The 22679-nt window shown below is 51.2% G+C and overlaps 1 protein-coding gene across 1 annotated transcript in view; it reads left to right on the top strand.

Annotated features, from left to right (window-relative positions):
* LOC135519877 (uncharacterized) overlaps nt 1–22097 on the top strand; it is a 134555-nt gene extending 112458 nt beyond the window's left edge. The window contains exons 48-57 of the mRNA XM_064945078.1: nt 1614–1795; nt 1972–2098; nt 5141–5246; nt 5545–5758; nt 7286–7458; nt 9502–9621; nt 12508–12623; nt 14787–14913; nt 15022–15080; nt 21004–22097. Of these exons, the coding sequence (XP_064801150.1) occupies nt 1614–1795; nt 1972–2098; nt 5141–5246; nt 5545–5758; nt 7286–7458; nt 9502–9621; nt 12508–12623; nt 14787–14913; nt 15022–15080; nt 21004–21136 (1357 nt within the window). The 3' untranslated portion in view covers nt 21137–22097. The remainder of the gene's footprint in view (nt 1–1613; nt 1796–1971; nt 2099–5140; nt 5247–5544; nt 5759–7285; nt 7459–9501; nt 9622–12507; nt 12624–14786; nt 14914–15021; nt 15081–21003) is intronic.
* The last annotated feature ends 582 nt before the right edge of the window (nt 22098–22679 follow it).

The following is a 22679-nucleotide window of genomic DNA, read 5'->3' as shown; positions in this document are numbered from 1 at the left end:
TAATGGTTATATAGTGTTGTAGTAGTGGTGTTAATGGTTATGTAATGTTGTAGTGGTGTTAATGGTTATATAATGTTGTAGTGGTGGTGTTAATGGTTATATAATGTTGTGGTAGTGGTGTTAATGGTTATATAACTTAAATGTAAATGTAAATAACGTTGTAGTAGTGGTGTTAATGGTTATATAATGTAGTGGTGGTGTTAATGGTTATATAACGTTGTAGTAGTGGTGTTAATGGTTATATAATGTTGTAGTGGTGGTGTTAATGGTTATATAATGTTGTAGTAGTGTTAATGGTTATGTAATGTTGTAGTAGTGGTGTTAATGGTTATATAGTGTTGTAGTGGTGGTGTTAATGGTTATATAACGTTGTATTAGTGGTGTTAATGGTTATATAACGTTGTATTAGTGGTGTTAATGGTTATATAATGCAGTGGTGGTGTTAGTGGTTATATAATGTAGTGGTGGTGTTAATGGTTATATAATGTTGTTGTGTTAGTGGTTATATAACGTTTTAGTGGTGGTGTTAATGGTTATATAATGTTGTAGTGGTGGTGTTAATGGTTATATAATGTTGTAGTGGTGGTGTTAGTGGTTATATAACGTTTTAGTGGTGGTGATAATGGTTATCTAACGTTGTTGTCTTATCATGTTGTAGTGGTGGTGTTAATGGTTATAATGTTGTATTGGTGGTGATAATGGTTATCTAACGTTGTTGTCTTATCATGTTGTAGTGGTGGTGTTAATGGTTATATAATGTTGTATTGGTGGTGATAATGGTTATTTAACGTTGTTGTCTTATCATGTTGTAGTGGTGGTGTTAATGGTTATATAATGTTGTAGTGGTGGTGTTAATGGTTATATAATGTTGTAGTTGTGGTGTTAATGGTTATATAATGTTGTAGTGGTGGTGTTAATGGTTATATAATGTTGTAGTGGTGGTGTTATTGGTTATATAATGTTGTAGTGGTGGTGTTAATGGTTATATAATGTTGTAGTGGTGGTGATAATGGTTATCTAACGTTGTTGTCTTATCATGTTGTAGTGGTGGTGTTAATGGTTATATAATGTTGTATTGGTGGTGATAATGGTTATCTAACGTTGTTGTCTTATCATGTTGTAGTGGTGGTGTTAATGGTTATATAATGTTGTAGTGGTGGTGTTAATGGTTATATAATGTTGTAGTGGTGGTGTTAATGGTTATATAATGTTGTAGTGGTGGTGTTAATGGTTATATAATGTTGTAGTGGTGGTGTTAGTAGTTATATAATGTTGTAGTGGTGGTGTTAATGGTTATATAATGTAGTGGTGGTGTTAGTGGTTATATAATGTAGTGGTGGTGTTAATGGTTATATAATGTTGTAGTGGTGTTAGTGGTTATATAACGTTGTGGTGTTAGTGGTTATATAATGTTGTTGTGTTAGTGGTTATATAATGTTGTTGTCTTATGTTGTAGTGGTGTTAGTGGTTATATAACGTTTTGGTGTTGGTGGTTATATAACGTTGTTGTCTTATGTTGTAGTGGTGTTAGTGGTTATATAACGTTGTGGTGTTGGTGGTTATATAACGTTGTGGTGTTGGTGGTTATATAACGTTGTTGTCTTATGTTGTAGTGGTTTTGGGAACTCAGACCGTCACATCAGCAACGTGTCTCTGGATGTACTGCCTGTGAAGGGTCCTCAAGGCCCCGCGTTACCCAGGACAGAGGCCTCTGGGACGGGGACAGAAGCAGGGGACCACAGGGACTCCTGGAGCCTCCAGCCTGAACAGCTGGTCCTCACCTCTCCCACTATCAGTCAGTATTATCATCTCACTGTTTGACACTAACTCTGTGCTCTTTGCAGCCCGAGCAAGGTCTCTCAGGACAGAAACATTGACGCTCCAGATTTTCTGTTCATGAAATGTTTTTTGTTGTTGTAGTTTTTAATAGAATATAATGAAACCCTTTGGTTTATAATGTGTGTTGTCCAGACGGAGCCTCCAACACCAGACATGTCCTGATCCAGAACCACTCATCATCCAGAGAGCTGAGCTTTGAGTTGTCCTGGCCAGCCCACTGTCTCACTGTTACCCCTCAACATGGAGTTATAGAACCACAGTATGTACACACACACACACACACACACACACACACACACACACACACACACACAGCTTTGTGTTGTCCTGGCCAGCAGTAGGGGGCCTCGGACGGTGACCGGTACGCCTCAACACGGCCTTCTAGATGGAACCGCGGTAGGAGGCCTCGGACGGTGACCGGTACGCCTCAACGCGGCCTTCTAGATAGAACCGCGGTAGGAGGCCTCGGACGGTGACCGGTACCCCTCAACGCGGCCTTCTAGATAGAACCGCGGTAGGAGGCCTCGGACGGTGACCGGTACGCCTCAACGCGGCCTTCTAGATAGAACCGCGGTAGGAGGCCTCGGACGGTGGTGACCGGTACGCCTCAACGCGGCCTTCTAGATAGAACCGCGGTAGGAGGCCTCGGACGGTGGTGACCGGTACGCCTCAACGCGGCCTTCTAGATAGAACCGCGGTAGGAGGCCTCGGACGGTGGTGACCGGTACGCCTCAATGCGGCCTTCTAGATAAAACCGCGGTAGGGGGCCTCGGACGGTGGTGACCGGTACCCCTCAACGCGGCCTTCTAGATAGAACCGCGGTAGGGGGCCTCGGACGGTGGTGACCGGTACGCCTCAACGCGGCCTTCTAGATAGAACCGCGGTAGGGGGCCTCGGACGGTGACCGGTACGCCTCAACGCGGCCTTCTAGATGGAACCGCGGTAGGAGGCCTCGGACGGTGGTGACCGGTACGCCTCAACGCGGCCTTCTAGATAAAACCGTGGTAGGGGGCCTCGGACGGTGGTGACCGGTACGCCTCAATGCGGCCTTCTAGATAAAACCGTGGTAGGGGGCCTCGGACGGTGGTGACCGGTACGCCTCAACGCGGCCTTCTAGATAGAACCGCGGTAGGGGGCCTCGGACGGTGACCGGTACGATAGATAGATTACTAGGGGTGTTTTACCAGGTGACTGTAGTACTAGGGGTGTTTTACCAGGTGACTGTAGTACTAGGGGTGTTTTACCAGGTGACTGTAGTACTAGGGGTGTTTTACCCGGTGACTGTAGTACTAGGGGTGTTTTACCAGGTGACTATAGTACTAGGGGTGTTTTACCAGGTGACTGTAGTACTAGGGGTGTTTTACCAGGTGACTGTAGTACTAGGGGTGTTTTACCAGGTGACTATAGTACTAGGGGTGTTTTACCAGGTGACTATAGTACTAGGGGTGTTTTACCAGGTGACTGTAGTACTAGGGGTGTTTTACCCGGTGACTATAGTACTAGGGGTGTTTTACCAGGTGACTGTAGTACTAGGGGTGTTTTACCAGGTGACTGTAGTACTAGGGGTGTTTTACCCGGTGACTATAGTACTAGGGGTGTTTTACCAGGTGACTGTAGTACTAGGGGTGTTTTACCAGGTGACTGTATCACTAGGGGTGTTTTACCAGGTGACTGTATTACTAGGGGTGTTTTACCAGGTGACTATAGTACTAGGGGTGTTTTACCAGGTGACTGTAGTACTAGGGGTGTTTTACCAGGTGACTGTAGTACTAGGGGTGTTTTACCAGGTGACTGTAGTACTAGGGGTGTTTTACCAGGTGACTATAGTACTAGGGGTGTTTTACCAGGTGACTATAGTACTAGGGGTGTTTTACCAGGTGACTGTATTACTAGGGGTGTTTTACCAGGTGACTATAGTACTAGGGGTGTTTTACCAGGTGACTATAGTACTAGGGGTGTTTTACCCGGTGACTATAGTACTAGGAGTGTTTTACCAGTTGACTATAGTACTAGGGGTGTTTTACCAGGTGACTGTAGTACTAGGGGTGTTTTACCAGGTGACTATAGTACTAGGGGTGTTTTACCAGGTGACTGTAGTACTAGGGGTGTTTTACCAGGTGACTGTAGTACTAGGGGGGTTTTACCAGGTGACTGTATCACTAGGGGTGTTTTACCAGGTGACTGTAGTACTAGGGGTGTTTTACCAGGTGACTATAGTACTAGGGGTGTTTTACCAGGTGACTGTAGTACTAGGGGTGTTTTACCAGGTGACTATAGTACTAGGGGTGTTTTACCAGGTGACTATAGTACTAGGGGGGTTTCACCAGGTGACTGTAGTACTAGGGGTGTTTTACCAGGTGACTGTAGTACTAGGGGTGTTTTACCAGGTGACTGTAGTACTAGGGGGGTTTTACCAGGTGACTGTAGTACTAGGGGTGTTTTACCAGGTGACTGTAGTACTAGGGGGGTTTCACCAGGTGACTGTAGTACTAGGGGTGTTTTACCAGGTGACTGTAGTACTAGGGGTGTTTTACCAGGTGACTGTAGTACTAGGGGTGTTTTACCAGGTGACTATAGTACTAGGGGTGTTTTACCAGGTGACTGTAGTACTAGGGGGGTTTCACCAGGTGACTGTAGTACTAGGGGTGTTTTACCAGGTGACTGTAGTACTAGGGGTGTTTTACCAGGTGACTATAGTACTAGGGGTGTTTTACCAGGTGACTGTAGTACTAGGGGTGTTTTACCAGGTGACTATCACTAGGGGTGTTTTACCAGGTGACTGTAGTACTAGGGGTGTTTTACCAGGTGACTGTAGTACTAGGGGTGTTTTACCAGGTGACTGTAGTACTAGGGGTGTTTTACCAGGTGACTGTATCACTAGGGGTGTTTTACCAGGTGACTGTAGTACTAGGGGTGTTTTACCAGGTGACTGTAGTACTAGGGGTGTTTTACCAGGTGACTGTATCACTAGGGGTGTTTTACCAGGTGACTATATTACTAGGGGTGTTTTACCAGGTGACTGTAGTACTAGGGGTGTTTTACCAGGTGACTGTAGTACTAGGGGTGTTTTACCCGGTGACTATAGTACTAGGGGTGTTTTACCAGGTGACTGTAGTACTAGGGGTGTTTTACCAGGTGACTATAGTACTAGGGGTGTTTTACCCGGTGACTATAGTACTAGGGGTGTTTTACCAGGTGACTGTAGTACTAGGGGTGTTTTACCAGGTGACTATAGTACTAGGGGTGTTTTACCAGGTGACTATAGTACTCGGGGTGTTTCACCATAGTTTTTTGTTCCCAGGTGCCACCTCCAGATCCTCATCAGTCCTAATCCGTCCCTAGCAACCAGGACATCCATGTTTCCATGGAGTGGCCAAATCTATGTCCAGTGTGACGATCAACAGAAGGTAGTGATGATGTTGTGGGCCCCTCAATGTCTTGATATGATGTGCTGGGGCCCCTCAATATCTTAATGTGGTGGGGCCCCTCAATATCTTGATGTGGTGGCCCCTCAATGTCTTGATGTGGTGGGGCCCCTCAATATCTTGATGTGGTGGGGCCCCTCAATATCTTGATGTGGTGGGGCCCCTCAATGTCTTGATGTGGTGGGGCCCCTCAATGTCTTGATGTGGTGGGGCCCCTCAATGTCTTGATGTGGTGGCCCTCCCCCTTAATGATGTTATTTTCTGTCCTCCTGCTGTCCAGTTCATCAAAGTCCAGATCCGTCAGGACCTGGCTCTGGATGTATCAACGGCCCCAGCAGAGCGGAGCCTAGCCCCCCTTCCTCCTCAGACTGCTAGCCCCATGCCCACCGCCATGCTGCCCCCTGCAGGCCAACCCCCCCTGACCAGGACAGCCACTGTAGAGATCAGTAACCGTACCATCGTGTTTCCTGCCACGCCCTCAGGAGAAACCTCAGGTAGGAGACGCTCTGACTCCCAGCGTTGCTCAGCGTTGGGACATATCTATAGTCTCTGACTCCCAGCGTTGCTCAGCGTTGGGACACATCTATAGTCTCTGACTCCCAGCGTTGCTCAGCGTTGGGACACATCTATAGTCTCTGACTCCCAGCGTTGCTCAGCGTTGGGACACATCTATAGTCTCTGACTCCCAGCGTTGCTCAGCGTTGGGACACATCTATAGTCTCTGACTCCCAGCGTTGCTCAGCGTTGGGACACATCTATAGTCTCTGACTCCCAGCGTTGCTCAGCGTTGGGACACATCTATAGTCTCTGACTCCCAGCGTTGCTCAGCGTTGGGACACATCTATAGTCTCTGACTCCCAGCGTTGCTCAGCGTTGGGACACATCTATAGTCTCTGACTCCCAGCGTTGCTCAGCGTTGGGACACATCTATAGTCTCTGACTCCCAGCGTTGCTCAGCGTTGGGACACATCTATAGTCTCTGACTCCCAGCGTTGCTCAGCGTTGGGACACATCTAGAATCTCTGACTCCCAGCATTACTCAGCGTTGGGACACATCTAGAATCTCAGCGTTGGGACACATCTATAATCTCTGACTCCCAGCATTACTCAGCGTTGGGACACATCTGTAATCTCAGCGTTGGGACACATCTATAATCTCAGCATTGGGACACATCTAGAATCTCTGACTCCCAGCATTACTCAGCGTTGGGACACATCTAGAATCTCAGCGTTGGGACACATCTATAATCTCTGACTCCCAGCATTACTCAGCGTTGGGACACATCTGTAATCTCAGCGTTGGGACATCTATAATCTCAGCATTGGGACACATCTATAATCTCAGCATTGGGACACATCTAGAATCTCTGACTCCCAGCATTACTCAGCGTTGGGACACATCTATAATCTCAGCGTTGGGACACATCTATAATCTCTGACTCCCAGCATTACTCAGCGTTGGGACACATCTGTAATCTCAGCATTGGGACACATCTAGAATCTCTGACTCCCAGCATTACTCAGCGTTGGGACACATCTATAATCTCAGCGTTGGGACACATCTATAATCTCAGCATTGGGACATACCTATAATCTCAGCATTGGCACATACCTATAATCTCAGCGTTGGCACATACCTATAATCTCAGCGTTGGGACATATCTATAATCTCAGCATTGGGACATACCTATAATCTCAGCGTTGGGACATACCTATAATCTCAGCATTGGGACATACCTATAATCTCAGCATTGGGACACACCTATAATCTCAGCATTGGGACACACCTATAATCTCAGCATTGGGACACATCTAATCTCAGCGTTGTGACACATCTATAATCTCAGCGTTGGGACATACCTATAATCTCAGCGTTGGAACACATCTATAACCTCTGGAGTTTGCAGTTGCCAGTCAATAGCCCTATTTCCCCTCTAGATAACACCAACATGCTGTGTATGTTCTTGAAGAATGTTCCTGTTTCCAGTGTTTTGATCTAAAGCTGTCCCTTCCTTCGCCAGAGTCCTCTGTGGAGGTGGAGAACAGAGGAGAGCAGGTGAGGTGGTACCTGTCTTCCTTCGCCCCTCCCTATGTGAAGGGGGTGGACGGCAGTGGGGATGTGTACCGGGCCACCTACACAGCCTTCAGGTGTCCCAGAGTCTCTGGCACCCTGGGAGCATACCACAAGATGCAGGTGATTACTCCATCTCTACCCCTACCTATGGCTTTATTAGGGTTACTGACCACCCAGCTTTACCCAGTCACACCCCTGGTCCCAGAACATGTCTTTATTAGGGTTACTGACCACCCAGCTTTACCCAGTCACACCCCTGGTCCCCAGAACATGTCTTTATTAGGGTTACTGACCACCCAGCTTTACCCAGTCACACCCCTGGTCCCCAGAACATGTCTTTATTAGGGTTACTGACCACCCAGCTTTACCCAGTCACACCCCTGGTCCCCAGAACATGGCTTTATTAGGGTTACTGACCACCCAGCTTTACCCAGTCACACCCCTGGTCCCCAGAACATATCTTTATTAGGGTTACTGACCACCCAGCTTTACCCAGTCACACCCCTGGTCCCCAGAACATATCTTTATTAGGGTTACTGACCACCCAGCTTTACCCAGTCACACCCCTGGTCCCCAGAACATGTCTTTATTAGGGTTACTGACCACCCAGCTTTACCCAGTCACACCCCTGGTCCCCAGAACATGTCTTTATTAGGGTTACTGACCCCCCAGCTTTACCCAGTCACACCCCTGGTCCCCAGAACATATCTTTATTAGGGGGTTACTGACCACCCAGCTTTACCCAGTCACACCCCTGGTCCCCAGAACATATCTTTATTAGGGGGTTACTGACCACCCAGCTTTACCCAGTCACACCCCTGGTCCCCAGAACATGTCTTTATTAGGGTTACTGACCACCCAGCTTTACCCAGTCACACCCCTGGTCCCCAGAACATATCTTTATTAGGGGGGTTACTGACCACCCAGCTTTACCCAGTCACACCCCTGGTCCCCAGAACATGTCTTTATTAGGGTTACTGACCACCCAGCTTTACCCAGTCACACCCCTGGTCCCCAGAACATATCTTTATTAGGGGGGTTACTGACCACCCAGCTTTACCCAGTCACACCCCTGGTCCCCAGAACATGTCTTTATTAGGGTTACTGACCACCCAGCTTTACCCAGTCACACCCCTGGTCCCAGAACATGTCTTTATTAGGGTTACTGACCACCCAGCTTTACCCAGTCACACCCCTGGTCCCCAGAACATGTCTTTATTAGGGTTACTGACCACCCAGCTTTACCCAGTCACACCCCTGGTCCCCAGAACATATCTTTATTAGGGTTACTGACCACCCAGCTTTACCCAGTAACACCCCTGGTCTCCAGAACATGTCTTTATTAGGGGGGGTTACTGACCACCCAGCTTTACCCAGTCACACCCCTGGTCCCCAGAACATGGCTTTATTAGGGTTACTGACCACCCAGCTTTACCCAGTCACACCCCTGGTCTCCAGAACATGTCTTTATTAGGGGGGGTTACTGACCACCCAGCTTTACCCAGTCACACCCCTGGTCCCCAGAACATGGCTTTATTAGGGTTACTGACCACCCAGCTTTACCCAGTCACACCCCTGGTCCCCAGAACATGTCTTTATTAGGGGGGTTACTGACCACCCAGCTTTACCCAGTCACACCCCTGGTCCCCAGAACATGTCTTTATTAGGGTTACTGACCACCCAGGCACACCCCTGGTCCCCAGAACATGTCTTTATTAGGGGGTTACTGACCACCCAGCTTTACCCAGTCACACCCCTGGTCCCCAGAACATATCTTTATTAGGGGGGGTTACTGACCACCCAGCTTTACCCAGTCACACCCCTGGTCCCAGAACATGTCTTTATTAGGGTTACTGACCACCCAGCTTTACCCAGTCACACCCCTGGTCCCCAGAACATGTCTTTATTAGGGGGGTTACTGACCACCCAGCTTTACCCAGTCACACCCCTGGTCCCAGAACATATCTTTATTAGGGTTACTGACCACCCAGCTTTACCCAGTCACACCCCTGGTCCCCAGAACATGTCTTTATTAGGGGGGTTACTGACCACCCAGCTTTACCCAGTCACACCCCTGGTCCCCAGAACAATGTGTCTTTGGTCAATAGGATGTCCTGTAGGGCTTTGACCATGATGGTGTTGTTGATGTCTCCTCTCCTCCAGGTGCCCATCACCTTCCTGCCCAGGGACCGAGGGGACTATGCTCAGTTCTGGGACCTGGAGTGTCACCCAGTGGCCGAGCCTCAGCACAAGACCAGGATACGCTTCCAGCTCTGTGGCACTGTGGGTAGACTGATATAGGACATCACTATACTGCCAGGAGACTGTTATAGGACATCACTATACTGCCAGGAGACTGTAGAGGTAGACTGTTATAGGACATCATTATACTGCCAGGAGACTGTTATAGGACATCATTATACTGCCAGGAGACTGTTATAGGACATCATTATACTGCCAGGAGACTGCTATAGGACATCATTATACTGCCAGGAGACTGTTATAGGACATCATTATACTGCCAGGAGACTGTTATAGGACATCATTATACTGCCAGGAGACTGATATAGGACATCATTATACTGCCAGGAGACTGTTGAGGTAGACTGTTATAGGACATCACTATACTGCCAGGAGACTGTTGAGGTAGACTGTTATAGGACATCATTATACTGCCAGGAGACTGTTATAGGACATCATTATACTGCCAGGAGACTGTTGAGGTAGACTGTTATAGGACATCATTATACTGCCAGGAGACTGTTATAGGACATCATTATACTGCCAGGAGACTGTTATAGGACATCATTATACTGCCAGGAGACTGTTATAGGACATCATTATACTGCCAGGAGACTGATACAGGACATCACTATACTGCCAGGAGACTGTTATAGGACATCACTATACTGCCAGGAGACTGATATAGGACATCATTATACTGCCAGGAGACTGATATAGGACATCATTATACTGCCAGGAGACTGTTGAGGTAGACTGTTATAGGACATCACTATACTGCCAGGAGACTGTTGAGGTAGACTGTTATAGGACATCATTATACTGCCAGGAGACTGTTATAGGACATCATTATACTGCCAGGAGACTGTTGAGGTAGACTGTTATAGGACATCATTATACTGCCAGGAGACTGTTATAGGACATCATTATACTGCCAGGAGACTGTTATAGGACATCATTATACTGCCAGGAGACTGTTATAGGACATCATTATACTGCCAGGAGACTGTTATAGGACACCATTATACTGCCAGGAGACTGTCTGTAGGACATCATTATACTGCCAGGAGACTGTTGAGGTAGACTGTTATAGGACATCATTATACTGCCAGGAGACTGATATAGGACACCATTATACTGCCAGGAGACTGTTATAGGACATCATTATACTGCCAGGAGACTGATATAGGACACCATTATACTGCCAGGAGACTGTTATAGGACATCATTATACTGCCAGGAGACTGTTATAGGACACCATTATACTGCCAGGAGACTGTTATAGGACATCATTATACTGCCAGGAGACTGTTATAGGACATCATTATACTGCCAGGAGACTGATATAGGACACCATTATACTGCCAGGAGACTGTTATAGGACATCATTATACTGCCAGGAGACTGTTATAGGACATCATTATACTGCCAGGAGACTGTTATAGGACACCATTATACTGCCAGGAGACTGTTATAGGACATCATTATACTGCCAGGAGACTGATATAGGACACCATTATACTGCCAGGAGACTGTTATAGGACATCATTATACTGCCAGGAGACTGTTATAGGACATCATTATACTGCCAGGAGACTGTTATAGGACATCATTATACTGCCAGGAGACTGTTATAGGACATCATTATACTGCCAGGAGACTGTTGAGGTAGACTGTTATAGGACATCATTATACTGCCAGGAGACTGTTATAGGACATCATTATACTGCCAGGAGACTGTTATAGGACATCATTATACTGCCAGGAGACTGTTATAGGACATCACTATACTGCCAGGAGACTGATATAGGACATCACTATACTGCCAGGAGACTGTTATAGGACATCATTATACTGCCAGGAGACTGTTATAGGACACCATTATACTGCCAGGAGACTGTTATAGGACACCATTATACTGCCAGGAGACTGTTATAGGACACCATTATACTGCCAGGAGACTGTCTGTAGGACATCATTATACTGCCAGGAGACTGTTGAGGTAGACTGTTATAGGACATCATTATACTGCCAGGAGACTGATATAGGACACCATTATACTGCCAGGAGACTGTTATAGGACATCATTATACTGCCAGGAGACTGTTGAGGTAGACTGTTATAGGACATCATTATACTGCCAGGAGACTGTTATAGGACACCATTATACTGCCAGGAGACTGTTATAGGACATCATTATACTGCCAGGAGACTGTTATAGGACATCATTATACTGCCAGGAGACTGTAGAGGTAGACTGTTATAGGACATCATTATACTGCCAGGAGACTGTTATAGGACACCATTATACTGCCAGGAGACTGTTATAGGACATCATTATACTGCCAGGAGACTGTTATAGGACATCATTATACTGCCAGGAGACTGTTATAGGACATCATTATACTGCCAGGAGACTGTTATAGGACATCATTATACTGCCAGGAGACTGATACAGGACATCACTATACTGCCAGGAGACTGTTATAGGACATCATTATACTGCCAGGAGACTGTTATAGGACACCATTATACTGCCAGGAGACTGTTATAGGACACCATTATACTGCCAGGAGACTGTCTGTAGGACATCATTATACTGCCAGGAGACTGTAGAGGTAGACTGTTATAGGACATCATTATACTGCCAGGAGACTGATATAGGACACCATTATACTGCCAGGAGACTGGTATAGGACATCATTATACTGCCAGGAGACTGTTACAGGACACCATTATGGTGGTGGCGGTGGAGGGTGGCGTGGAGGGTGGCGTGGAACGTGGTGGCGTGGAGGGTGGCGTGGAACGTGGAGGGTGGCGTGGAGGGGAACGTGGCGGTGGAGGGTGGCGTGGAGTGGAGGGTGGCGGTGGAGGGTGACTGGCGTGGAGGGTGGCCATGATGATGATGATGATGATGATGTGTTTCAGGGTGTGAAGGTTGGTCCAGAGGTGGCTCCTCAGGAAGCAGACTGTTCTCTGGTGAAGACTGAAGCCTTTAAGACCAGGAGAAGACCTGACCCGGTTGCAGATGGGGGCATGACTGGGTAAGGACTGGCAGTCAGGTCTCACTAGTGATGACTGGGTAAGGACTGGCAGTCAGGTCTCACTAGTGATGACTGGGTAAGGACTGGCAGTCAGGTCTCACTAGTGATGACTGGGTAAGGACTGGCAGTCAGGTCTCACTAGTGATGACTGGGTAAGGACTGGCAGTCAGGTCTCACTAGTGATGACTGGGTAAGGACTGGCAGTCAGGTCTCACTAGTGATGACTGGGTAAGGACTGGCAGTCAGGTCTCACTAGTGATGACTGGGTAAGGACTGGCAGTCAGGTCTCACTAGTGATGACTGGGTAAGGACTGGCAGTCAGGTCTCACTAGTGATGACTGGGTAAGGACTGGCAGTCAGGTCTCACTAGTGATGACTGGGTAAGGACTGGCAGTCAGGTCTCACTAGTGATGACTGGCAGTCAGGTCTCACTAGTGATGACTGGCAGTCAGGTCTCACTAGTGATGACTGGCAGTCAGGTCTCACTAGTGATGACTGGCAGTCAGGTCTCACTAGTGATGACTGGCAGTCAGGTCTCACTAGTGATGACTGGCAGTCAGGTCTCACTAGTGATGACTGGCAGTCAGGTCTCACTAGTGATGACTGGCAGTCAGGTCTCACTAGTGATGACTGGCAGTCAGGTCTCACTAGTGATGACTGGCAGTCAGGTCTCACTAGTGATGACTGGCAGTCAGGTCTCACTAGTGATGACTGGCAGTCAGGTCTCACGAGTGATGACTGGCAGTCAGGTCTCACGAGTGATGACTGGCAGTCAGGTCTCACGAGTGATGACTGGCAGTCAGGTCTCACGAGTGATGACTGGCAGTCAGGTCTCACGAGTGATGACTGGCAGTCAGGTCTCACGAGTGATGACTGGCAGTCAGGTCTCACGAGTGATGACTGGCAGTCAGGTCTCACGAGTGATGACTGGCAGTCAGGTCTCACGAGTGATGACTGGCAGTCAGGTCTCACGAGTGATGACTGGCAGTCAGGTCTCACGAGTGATGACTGGCAGTCAGGTCTCACGAGTGATGACTGGCAGTCAGGTCTCACGAGTGATGACTGGCAGTCAGGTCTCACGAGTGATGACTGGCAGTCAGGTCTCACGAGTGATGACTGGCAGTCAGGTCTCACGAGTGATGACTGGCAGTCAGGTCTCACGAGTGATGACTGGCAGTCAGGTCTCACGAGTGATGACTGGCAGTCAGGTCTCACGAGTGATGACTGGCAGTCAGGTCTCACGAGTGATGACTGGCAGTCAGGTCTCACGAGTGATGAATAGAAAAACAAGGTCGATCCTCCACAGTCCAGAGCACAGTGGAGGATGAATCACAAAACAGGGAGCACTAGTTAGCCAGCTAGTTAGTCAGTCAGTCAGCTGGCTAACTAGCTGGCTAACGGTCAGATATAGCTCTTGATTTGTTCTGAAAGATAAGTGGTCAGGAAGCTCAGAGCCCCATGGAGGAGGAAGGTTCAGGAAGCTCAGAGCCCCATGGAGGAGGAAGGTTCAGGAAGCTCAGAGCCCCATGGAGGAGGAAGGTTCAGGAAGCTCAGAGCCCCATGGAGGAGGAAGGTTCAGGAAGCTCAGAGCCCCATGGAGGAGGAAGGTTCAGGAAGCTCAGAGCCCCATGCAGGAGGAAGGTTCAGGAAGCTCAGAGCCCCATGGAGGAGGAAGGTTCAGGAAGCTCAGAGCCCCATGGAGGAGGAAGGTTCAGGAAGCTCAGAGCCCCATGGAGGAGGAAGGTTCAGGAAGTTCAGAGCCCCATGGAGGAGGAATGTTCAGGAAGCTCAGAGCCCCATGGAGGAGGAAGGTTCAGGTTGATGGTCAGGAAGCTCAGAGCCCCATGGAGGAGGAAGGTTCAGGAAGTTCAGAGCCCCATGGAGGAGGAAGGTTCAGGAAGCTCAGAGCCCCATGGAGGAGGAAGGTTCAGGTAGATGTTCAGGAAGCTCAGAGCCCCATGGAGGAGGAAGGTTCAGGAAGCTCAGAGCCCCATGGAGGAGGAAGGTTCAGGAAGCTCAGAGCCCCATGGAGGAGGAAGGTTCAGGTTGATGTTCAGGAAGCTCAGAGCCCCATGGAGGAGGAAGGTTCAGGAAGCTCAGAGCCCCATGGAGGAGGAAGGTTCAGGTCGATGTTAAATGTGTGGATGATGTTGTGTGTTCCAGTCAGGAGGGGGCTCTGTGTAGGGGTGTATACGCCCCCCAGGACCACTACTCATTCTCCCCTACCAGGGTGGGGGAGACCAGCACACTGAAGGTCAACATGAGAAACAACTCCTTGGAAACGCATGCGGTGAGCAACACACACACAGAATAATTGCATGAACTGTGATTGATGTGATAACTACCCAGAATGCTTTGCATTGCATGGATTTGATGTTGAGCTTGTCTGATGTTGCAGCTGGTGTTCCTAACCCCTAAAGAGCCCTTCCACATCAAGCATTACAAATATTCCCTCAGGTGAGTCCACGCCGCTTGGTGACTGTCATAACTCTTCTGTAATCAGTGTCCTGGTTAGCCTGGCCACAGAGCTAGACCATGACGGCACAACCAGGTCTGGGACCAGGCTATGACGTACTGAAAGGCTGTGATTGGTGCTGTTATGTATAACCTGAGTGTGACTTCCTGCTCCTAATGCTGTGGAAGCTCAGAGGGGTCGGTCTGAGACAGCATGTCACTGTGTTGGTCAGGCTCTGGGTCTGAGAGCGTCTGGACAGCAGGCCACTGTGTTGGTCAGGCTCTGGACAGCAGGTCACTGTGTTGGTCAGGCTCTGGGTCTGAGAGTGTCTGGACAGCAGGCCACTGTGTTGGTCAGGCTCTGGGTCTGAGAGTGTCTGGACAGCAGGTCACTGTGTTGGTCAGGCTCTGGACAGCAGGTCACTGTGTTGGTCAGGCTCTGGGTCTGAGAGTGTCTGGACAGCAGGCCACTGTGTTGGTCAGGCTCTGGGTCTGAGAGTGTCTGGACAGCAGGCCACTGTGTTGGTCAGGCTCTGGGTCTGAGAGCGTCTGGACAGCATGTCACTGTGTTGGTCAGGCTCTGGGTCTGAGAGCGTCTGGACAGCATGTCACTGTGTTGGTCAGGCTCTGGACAGCAGGCCACTGTGTTGGTCAGGCTCTGGGCCTGAGAGTGTCTGGACAGCAGGTCACTGTGTTGGTCTGGCTCTGGGCCTGAGAGTGTCTGGACAGCAGGTCACTGTGTTGGTCAGGCTCTGGGTCTGAGAGTGTCTGGACAGCAGGTCACTGTGTTGGTCAGGCTCTGGGTCTGAGAGTGTCTGGACAGCAGGCCACTGTGTTGGTCAGGCTCTGGGTCTGAGAGCGTCTGGACAGCAGGTCACTGTGTTGGTCAGGCTCTGGGTCTGAGAGTGTCTGGACAGCAGGTCACTGTGTTGGTCAGGCTCTGGGTCTGAGAGTGTCTGGACAGCAGGTTACTGTGTTGGTCAGGCTCTGGGTCTGACAGTGTCTGGACAGCAGGCCACTGTGTTGGTCAGGCTCTGGGTCTGACAGTGTCTGGACAGCAGGCCACTGTGTTGGTCAGGCTCTGGGTCTGAGAGTGTCTGGACAGCAGGCCACTGTGTTGGTCAGGCTCTGGGTCTGAGAGTGTCTGGACAGCAGGTCACTGTGTTGGTCAGGCTCTGGGTCTGACAGTGTCTGGACAGCAGGCCACTGTGTTGGTCAGGCTCTGGACAGCAGGTCACTGTGTTGGTCAGGCTCTGGGTCTGAGAGTGTCTGGACAGCAGGCCACTGTGTTGGTCAGGCTCTGGGTCTGAGAGTGTCTGGACAGCAGGTCACTGTGTTGGTCAGGCTCTGGGTCTGAGAGCGTCTGGACAGCAGGTCACTGTGTTGGTCAGGCTCTGGGTCTGAGAGTGTCTGGACAGCAGGTCACTGTGTTGGTCAGGCTCTGGGACTGAGAGTGTCTGGACAGCAGGTCACTGTGTTGGTCAGACTCTGGGTCTGAGAGCGTCTGGACAGCAGGTCACTGTGTTGGTCAGGCTCTGGGTCTGAGAGCGTCTGGACAGCAGGTCACTGTGTTGGTCTGGGTCTGAGAGCGTCTGGACAGCAGGTCACTTTGTTGGTCAGGTTCTGGGCCTGAGAGTGTCTGGACAGCAGGTCACTGTGTTGGTCAGGCTCTGGGTCTGAGAGCGTCTGGACAGCAGGTCACTGTGTTGGTCAGGCTCTGGGTCTGAGAGCGTCTGGACAGCATGCCACTGTGTTGGTCAGACTCTGGGCCTGAGAGTGTCTGGACAGCAGGCCACTGTGTTGGTCAGGCTCTGGGTCTGAGAGCGTCTGGACAGCAGGTCACTGTGTTGGTCATGCTCTGGGTCTGAGGGTTTGGACAGCAGGTCACTGTGTTGATCAGGCTCTGGGTCTGAGAGCGTCTGGACAGCAGGCCACTGTGTTGGTCAGGCTCTGGGTCTGAGAGCGTCTGGACAGCAGGCCACTGTGTTGGTCAGGCTCTGGGTCTGAGAGCGTCTGGACAGCAGGCCACTGTGTTGGTCAGGCTCTGGGCCTGAGAGTGTCTGGACAGCAGGTCACTGTGTTGGTCAGACTCTGGGTCTGAGAGTGTCTGGACAGCAGGTCACTGTGTTGGTCAGGCTCTGGGTCTGAGAGCGTCTGGACAGCAGGCCACTGTGTTGGTCAGGCTCTGGGTCTGAGAGTGTCTGGACAGCAGGTCACTGTGTTGGTCAGGCTCTGGGTCTGAGAGTGTCTGGACAGCAGGTCACTGTGTTGGTCAGGCTCTGGGCCTGAGAGCGTCTGGACAGCAGGCCACTGTGTTGGTCAGGCTCTGGGCCTGAGAGCGTCTGGACAGCAGGCCACTGTGTTGGTCAGGCTCTGGGTCTGAGAGTGTCTGGACAGCAGGCCACTGTGTTGGTCAGGCTCTGGGCCTGAGAGTGTCTGGACAGCAGGCCACTGTGTTGGTCAGGCTCTGGGTCAGAGGGTTTGGACAGCAGGCCACTGTGTTGGTCAGGCTCTGGGTCAGAGGGTTTGGACAGCAGGCCACTGTGTTGGTCAGGCTCTGGGTCTGAGAGTGTCTGGACAGCAGGTCACTGTGTTGGTCTGGCTCTGGGCCTGAGAGTGTCTGGACAGCAGGTCACTGTGTTGGTCAGGCTCTGGACAGCAGGTCACTGTGTTGGTCTGGCTCAGGGCCTGAGAGTGTCTGGACAGCAGGTCACTGTGTTGGTCAGGCTCTGGACAGCAGGTCACTGTGTTGGTCAGGCTCTGGGTCTGAGAGTGTCTGGACAGCAGGCCACTGTGTTGGTCAGACTCTGGGCCTGAGAGTGTCTGGACAGCAGGCCACTGTGTTGGTCAGACTCTGGGCCTGAGAGTGTCTGGACAGCAGGTCACTGTGTTGGTCAGGCTCTGGGTCTGAGGGTTTGGACAGCAGGTCACTGTGTTGATCAGGCTCTGGGTCTGAGAGCGTCTGGACAGCAGGCCACTGTGTTGGTCAGGCTCTGGGTCTGAGAGCGTCTGGACAGCAGGCCACTGTGTTGGTCAGGCTCTGGGTCTGAGAGCGTCTGGACAGCAGGCCACTGTGTTGGTCAGGCTCTGGGCCTGAGAGTGTCTGGACAGCAGGTCACTGTGTTGGTCAGACTCTGGGTCTGAGAGCGTCTGGACAGCAGGTCACTGTGTTGGTCTGGGTCTGAGAGCGTCTGGACAGCAGGCCACTGTGTTGGTCTGGGTCTGAGAGCGTCTGGACAGCAGGCCACTGTGTTGGTCAGGCTCTGGGTCAGAGAGCGTCTGGACAGCAGGCCACTGTGTTGGTCAGGCTCTGGGTCTGAGAGTGTCTGGACAGCAGGTCACTGTGTTGGTCAGGCTCTGGGTCTGAGAGTGTCTGGACAGCAGGTCACTGTGTTGGTCAGGCTCTGGGCCTGAGAGTGTCTGGACAGCAGGCCACTGTGTTGGTCAGGCTCTGGGCCTGAGAGCGTCTGGACAGCAGGCCACTGTGTTGGTCAGGCTCTGGATCTGAGAGTGTCTGGACAGCAGGTCACTGTGTTGGTCTGGCTCTGGGCCTGAGAGTGTCTGGACAGCAGGCCACTGTGTTGGTCAGGCTCTGGGTCTGAGAGTGTCTGGACAGCAGGTCACTGTGTTGGTCAGGCTCTGGGACTGAGAGTGTCTGGACAGCAGGCCACTGTGTTGGTCAGGCTCTGGGTCAGAGGGTTTGGACAGCAGGCCACTGTGTTGGTCAGGCTCTGGGTCAGAGGGTTTGGACAGCAGGCCACTGTGTTGGTCAGGCTCTGGGTCTGAGAGTGTCTGGACAGCAGGTCACTGTGTTGGTCAGGCTCTGGACAGCAGGTCACTGTGTTGGTCTGGCTCTGGGCCTGAGAGTGTCTGGACAGCAGGTCACTGTGTTGGTCAGGCTCTGGACAGCAGGTCACTGTGTTGGTCAGGCTCTGGACAGCAGGCCACTGTGTTGGTCAGGCTCTGGGTCTGAGAGGGTTTGGACAGCAGGTCACTGTGTTGGTCAGGCTCTGGGTCTGAGTGTGTCTGGACAGCAGGCCACTGTGTTGGTCAGGCTCTGGGTCTGAGAGCGTCTGGACAGCAGGCCACTGTGTTGGTCAGGCTCTGGGTCTGAGAGCGTCTGGACAGCAGGTCACTGTGTTGGTCAGGCTCTGGGTCTGAGTGTGTCTGGACAGCAGGTCACTGTGTTGGTCAGGCTCTGGGTCTGAGTGTGTCTGGACAGCAGGTCATTGTGTTGATCAGGCTCTGGGCCTGAGAGGGTTTGGACAGCAGGTCACTGTGTTGGTCAGGCTCTGGACAGCAGGCCACTGTGTTGGTCAGGCTCTGGGTCTGAGAGCGTCTGGACAGCAGGTCACTGTGTTGGTCAGGCTCTGGGTCTGAGTGTGTCTGGACAGCAGGTCATTGTGTTGATCAGGCTCTGGGCCTGAGAGGGTTTGGACAGCAGGTCACTGTGTTATCTACTGAAGTAGGTGTGGTGGCGCTGGTGTAGGTGCTGTGTGGCGAATGGCTCCTTGCTGCATGTCCTGACTCCTCCCATGGTGCATAGCGTTGTCATTCACACGTCATCGCCATGTGGAATTAACGTTTGTTGCTACATTTTTATCACAGAATTTCCTTCTTCCCAATGTGAGATTTGGTGCTTCCTGTACTGCACCTGTCAGGTGACACTGTTCTGTTCTAACAACAATCACAGCTCAAAGTCTGCCTCCGTCCGTGTTGTCTGCCTCTCAGTCTGCCTCTCTGTCTGTGTTGTCTGCCTCAGTCTGTGTTGTCTGCCTCAGTCTGTGTTGTCTGCCTCAGTCTGTGTTGTCTGCCTCTCAGTCTGTGTTGTCTGCCTCTCTGTCCGTGTTGTCTGCCTCTCAGTCCGTGTTGTCTGCCTCTCAGTCCGTGTTGTCTGCCTCTCAGTCCGTGTTGTCTGCCTCTCAGTCCGTGTTGTCTGCCTCTCAGTCCGTGTTGTCTGCCTCTCAGTCCGTGTTGTCTGCCTCTCAGTCCGTGTTGTCTGCCTCTCAGTCCGTGTTGTCTGCCTCTCAGTCCGTGTTGTCTGCCTCTCAGTCCGTGTTGTCTGCCTCTCAGTCCGTGTTGTCTGCCTCTCAGTCCGTGTTGTCTGCCTCTCAGTCCGTGTTGTCTGCCTCTCAGTCCGTGTTGTCTGCCTCTCAGTCCGTGTTGTCTGCCTCTCAGTCCGTGTTGTCTGCCTCTCAGTCCGTGTTGTCTGCCTCTCAGTCCGTGTTGTCTGCCTCTCAGTCCGTGTTGTCTGCCTCTCAGTCCGTGTTGTCTGCCTCTCAGTCCGTGTTGTCTGCCTCTCAGTCCGTGTTGTCTGCCTCTCAGTCCGTGTTGTCTGCCTCTCAGTCCGTGTTGTCTGCCTCTCAGTCCGTGTTGTCTGCCTCTCAGTCCGTGTTGTCTGCCTCTCAGTCCGTGTTGTCTGCCTCTCAGTCCGTGTTGTCTGCCTCTCAGTCCGTGTTGTCTGCCTCTCAGTCCGTGTTGTCTGCCTCTCAGTCCGTGTTGTCTGCCTCTCAGTCCGTGTTGTCTGCCTCTCAGTCCGTGTTGTCTGCCTCTCAGTCCGTGTTGTCTGCCTCTCAGTCCGTGTTGTCTGCCTCTCAGTCCGTGTTGTCTGCCTCTCAGTCCGTGTTGTCTGCCTCTCAGTCCGTGTTGTCTGCCTCTCAGTCCGTGTTGTCTGCCTCTCAGTCCGTGTTGTCTGCCTCTCAGTCCGTGTTGTCTGCCTCTCAGTCCGTGTTGTCTGCCTCTCAGTCCGTGTTGTCTGCCCCTCTGTCTGTGTTGTCTGCCCCTCTGTCTGTGTTGTCTGCCCCTCTGTCTGTATTGTCTGCCTCTGTCTGTATTGTCTGCCTCTCTGTCTGTATTGTCTGTTTCTGCGAACCCGTACATACTTAGTCCATGTTTTGATTTCTTCCCGTTTCTCTCTGCCCTCCAGATCCCAACGCTACATCCACCTGCCAGTCCAGTTCAAGCCGGTTGTAACTGGCAACCACTCCAGCCTGCTGTTGGTTCAGACGGATACCAGTGGACACATCGCTATCCAGCTGACTGGTGAGGCCCTGCCCTGACTGGCCAAGAGGACTGCTGGTCTGGGTCAGGGAGGACTGCTGGTCTGGGTCAGGGAGGACTGCTGGTCTGGGTCAGGGAGGACTGCTGGTCTGGGTCAGGGAGGACTGCTGGTCTGGGTCAGGGAGGACTGCTGGTCTGGGTCAGGGAGGACTGCTGGTCTGGGTCAGGGAGGACTGCTGGTCTGGGTCAGGGAGGACTGCTGGTCTGGGTCAGGGAGGACTGCTGGTCTGGGTCAGGGAGGACTGCTGGTCTGGGTCAGGGAGGACTGCTGGTCTGGGTCAGGGAGGGTTACTGGGTCACTGCATCTGTCGTGTGGCCCGTACTGGAGCACTGCTGAAGGTCATATGGAAGAATGAACTATGAAGCCTTTGTCCAATATGGCACCCTAATCTCTAGATAGTGCACTGCTTCAGGCCCGGCAACGTCTCATTGGTTCCACTCCTGGCAACGTCTCATTGGTTCCACTCCTGGCAACGTCCCAACGTCTCATTGGTTCCACTCCTGGCAACCTCCCAACGTCTCATTGGTTCCACTCCTGGCAACCTCCCAACGTCTCATTGGTTCCACTCCTGGCAACGTCTCATTGGTTCCACTCCTGGCAACGTCTCATTGGTTCCACTCCTGGCAACGTCCCAACGTCTCATTGGTTCCACTCCTGGCAACGTCTCATTGGTTCCACTCCTGGCAACGTCTCATTGGTTCCACTCCTGGCAACGTCTCATTGGTTCCACTCCTGGCAACGTCTCATTGGTTCCACACCTGGCAACGTCTCATTGGTTCCACTCCTGGCAACGTCTCATTGGTTCCACTCCTGGCAACGTCTCATTGGTTCCACTCCTGGCAACGTCTCATTGGTTCCACTCCTGGCAACGTCTCATTGGTTCCACTCCTGGCAACGTCTCATTGGTTCCACTCCTGGCAACGTCTCATTGGTTCCACTCCTGGCAACGTCTCATTGGTTCCACTCCTGGCAACGCCTCATTGGTTCCACTCCTGGCAACGTCTCATTGGTTCCACTCCTGGCAACGTCTCATTGGTTCCACTCCTGGCAACGTCTCATTGGTTCCACTCCTGGCAACGTCTCATTGGTTCCACTCCTGGCAACGTCTCATTCATATATCCTATCCTTTGGGGGTCTGCATAGAGCAGACTACAGCTCTATATCCTATCCCCTGGGGGTCTGCATGGAGCTAGCAGACTACAGCTCTATATCCTATCCCCTGGGGGTCTGCATGGAGCTAGCAGACTACAGCTCTATATCCTATCCTCTGGGGGTCTGCATGGAGCTAGCAGACTACAGCTCTATATCCTATCCCCTGGGGGTCTGCATAGAGCAGACTACAGCTCTATATCCTATCCCCTGGGGGTCTGCATAGAGCTAGCAGACTACAGCTCTATATCCTATCCTCTGGGGGTCTGCATAGAGCAGACTACAGCTCTATATCCTATCCCCTGGGGGTCTGCATGGAGCTAGCAGACTACAGCTCTATATCCTATCCCCTGGGGGTCTGCATGGAGCTAGCAGACTACAGCTCTATATCC

The sequence above is a fragment of the Oncorhynchus masou genome, chromosome 29 (genome assembly GCF_036934945.1).
Source record: "Oncorhynchus masou masou isolate Uvic2021 chromosome 29, UVic_Omas_1.1, whole genome shotgun sequence".
NCBI lineage: Eukaryota > Metazoa > Chordata > Actinopteri > Salmoniformes > Salmonidae > Oncorhynchus > Oncorhynchus masou.
Note: the sequence above shows the minus strand (reverse complement) of the source record. Positions and strands in the feature narration are given on the sequence as shown.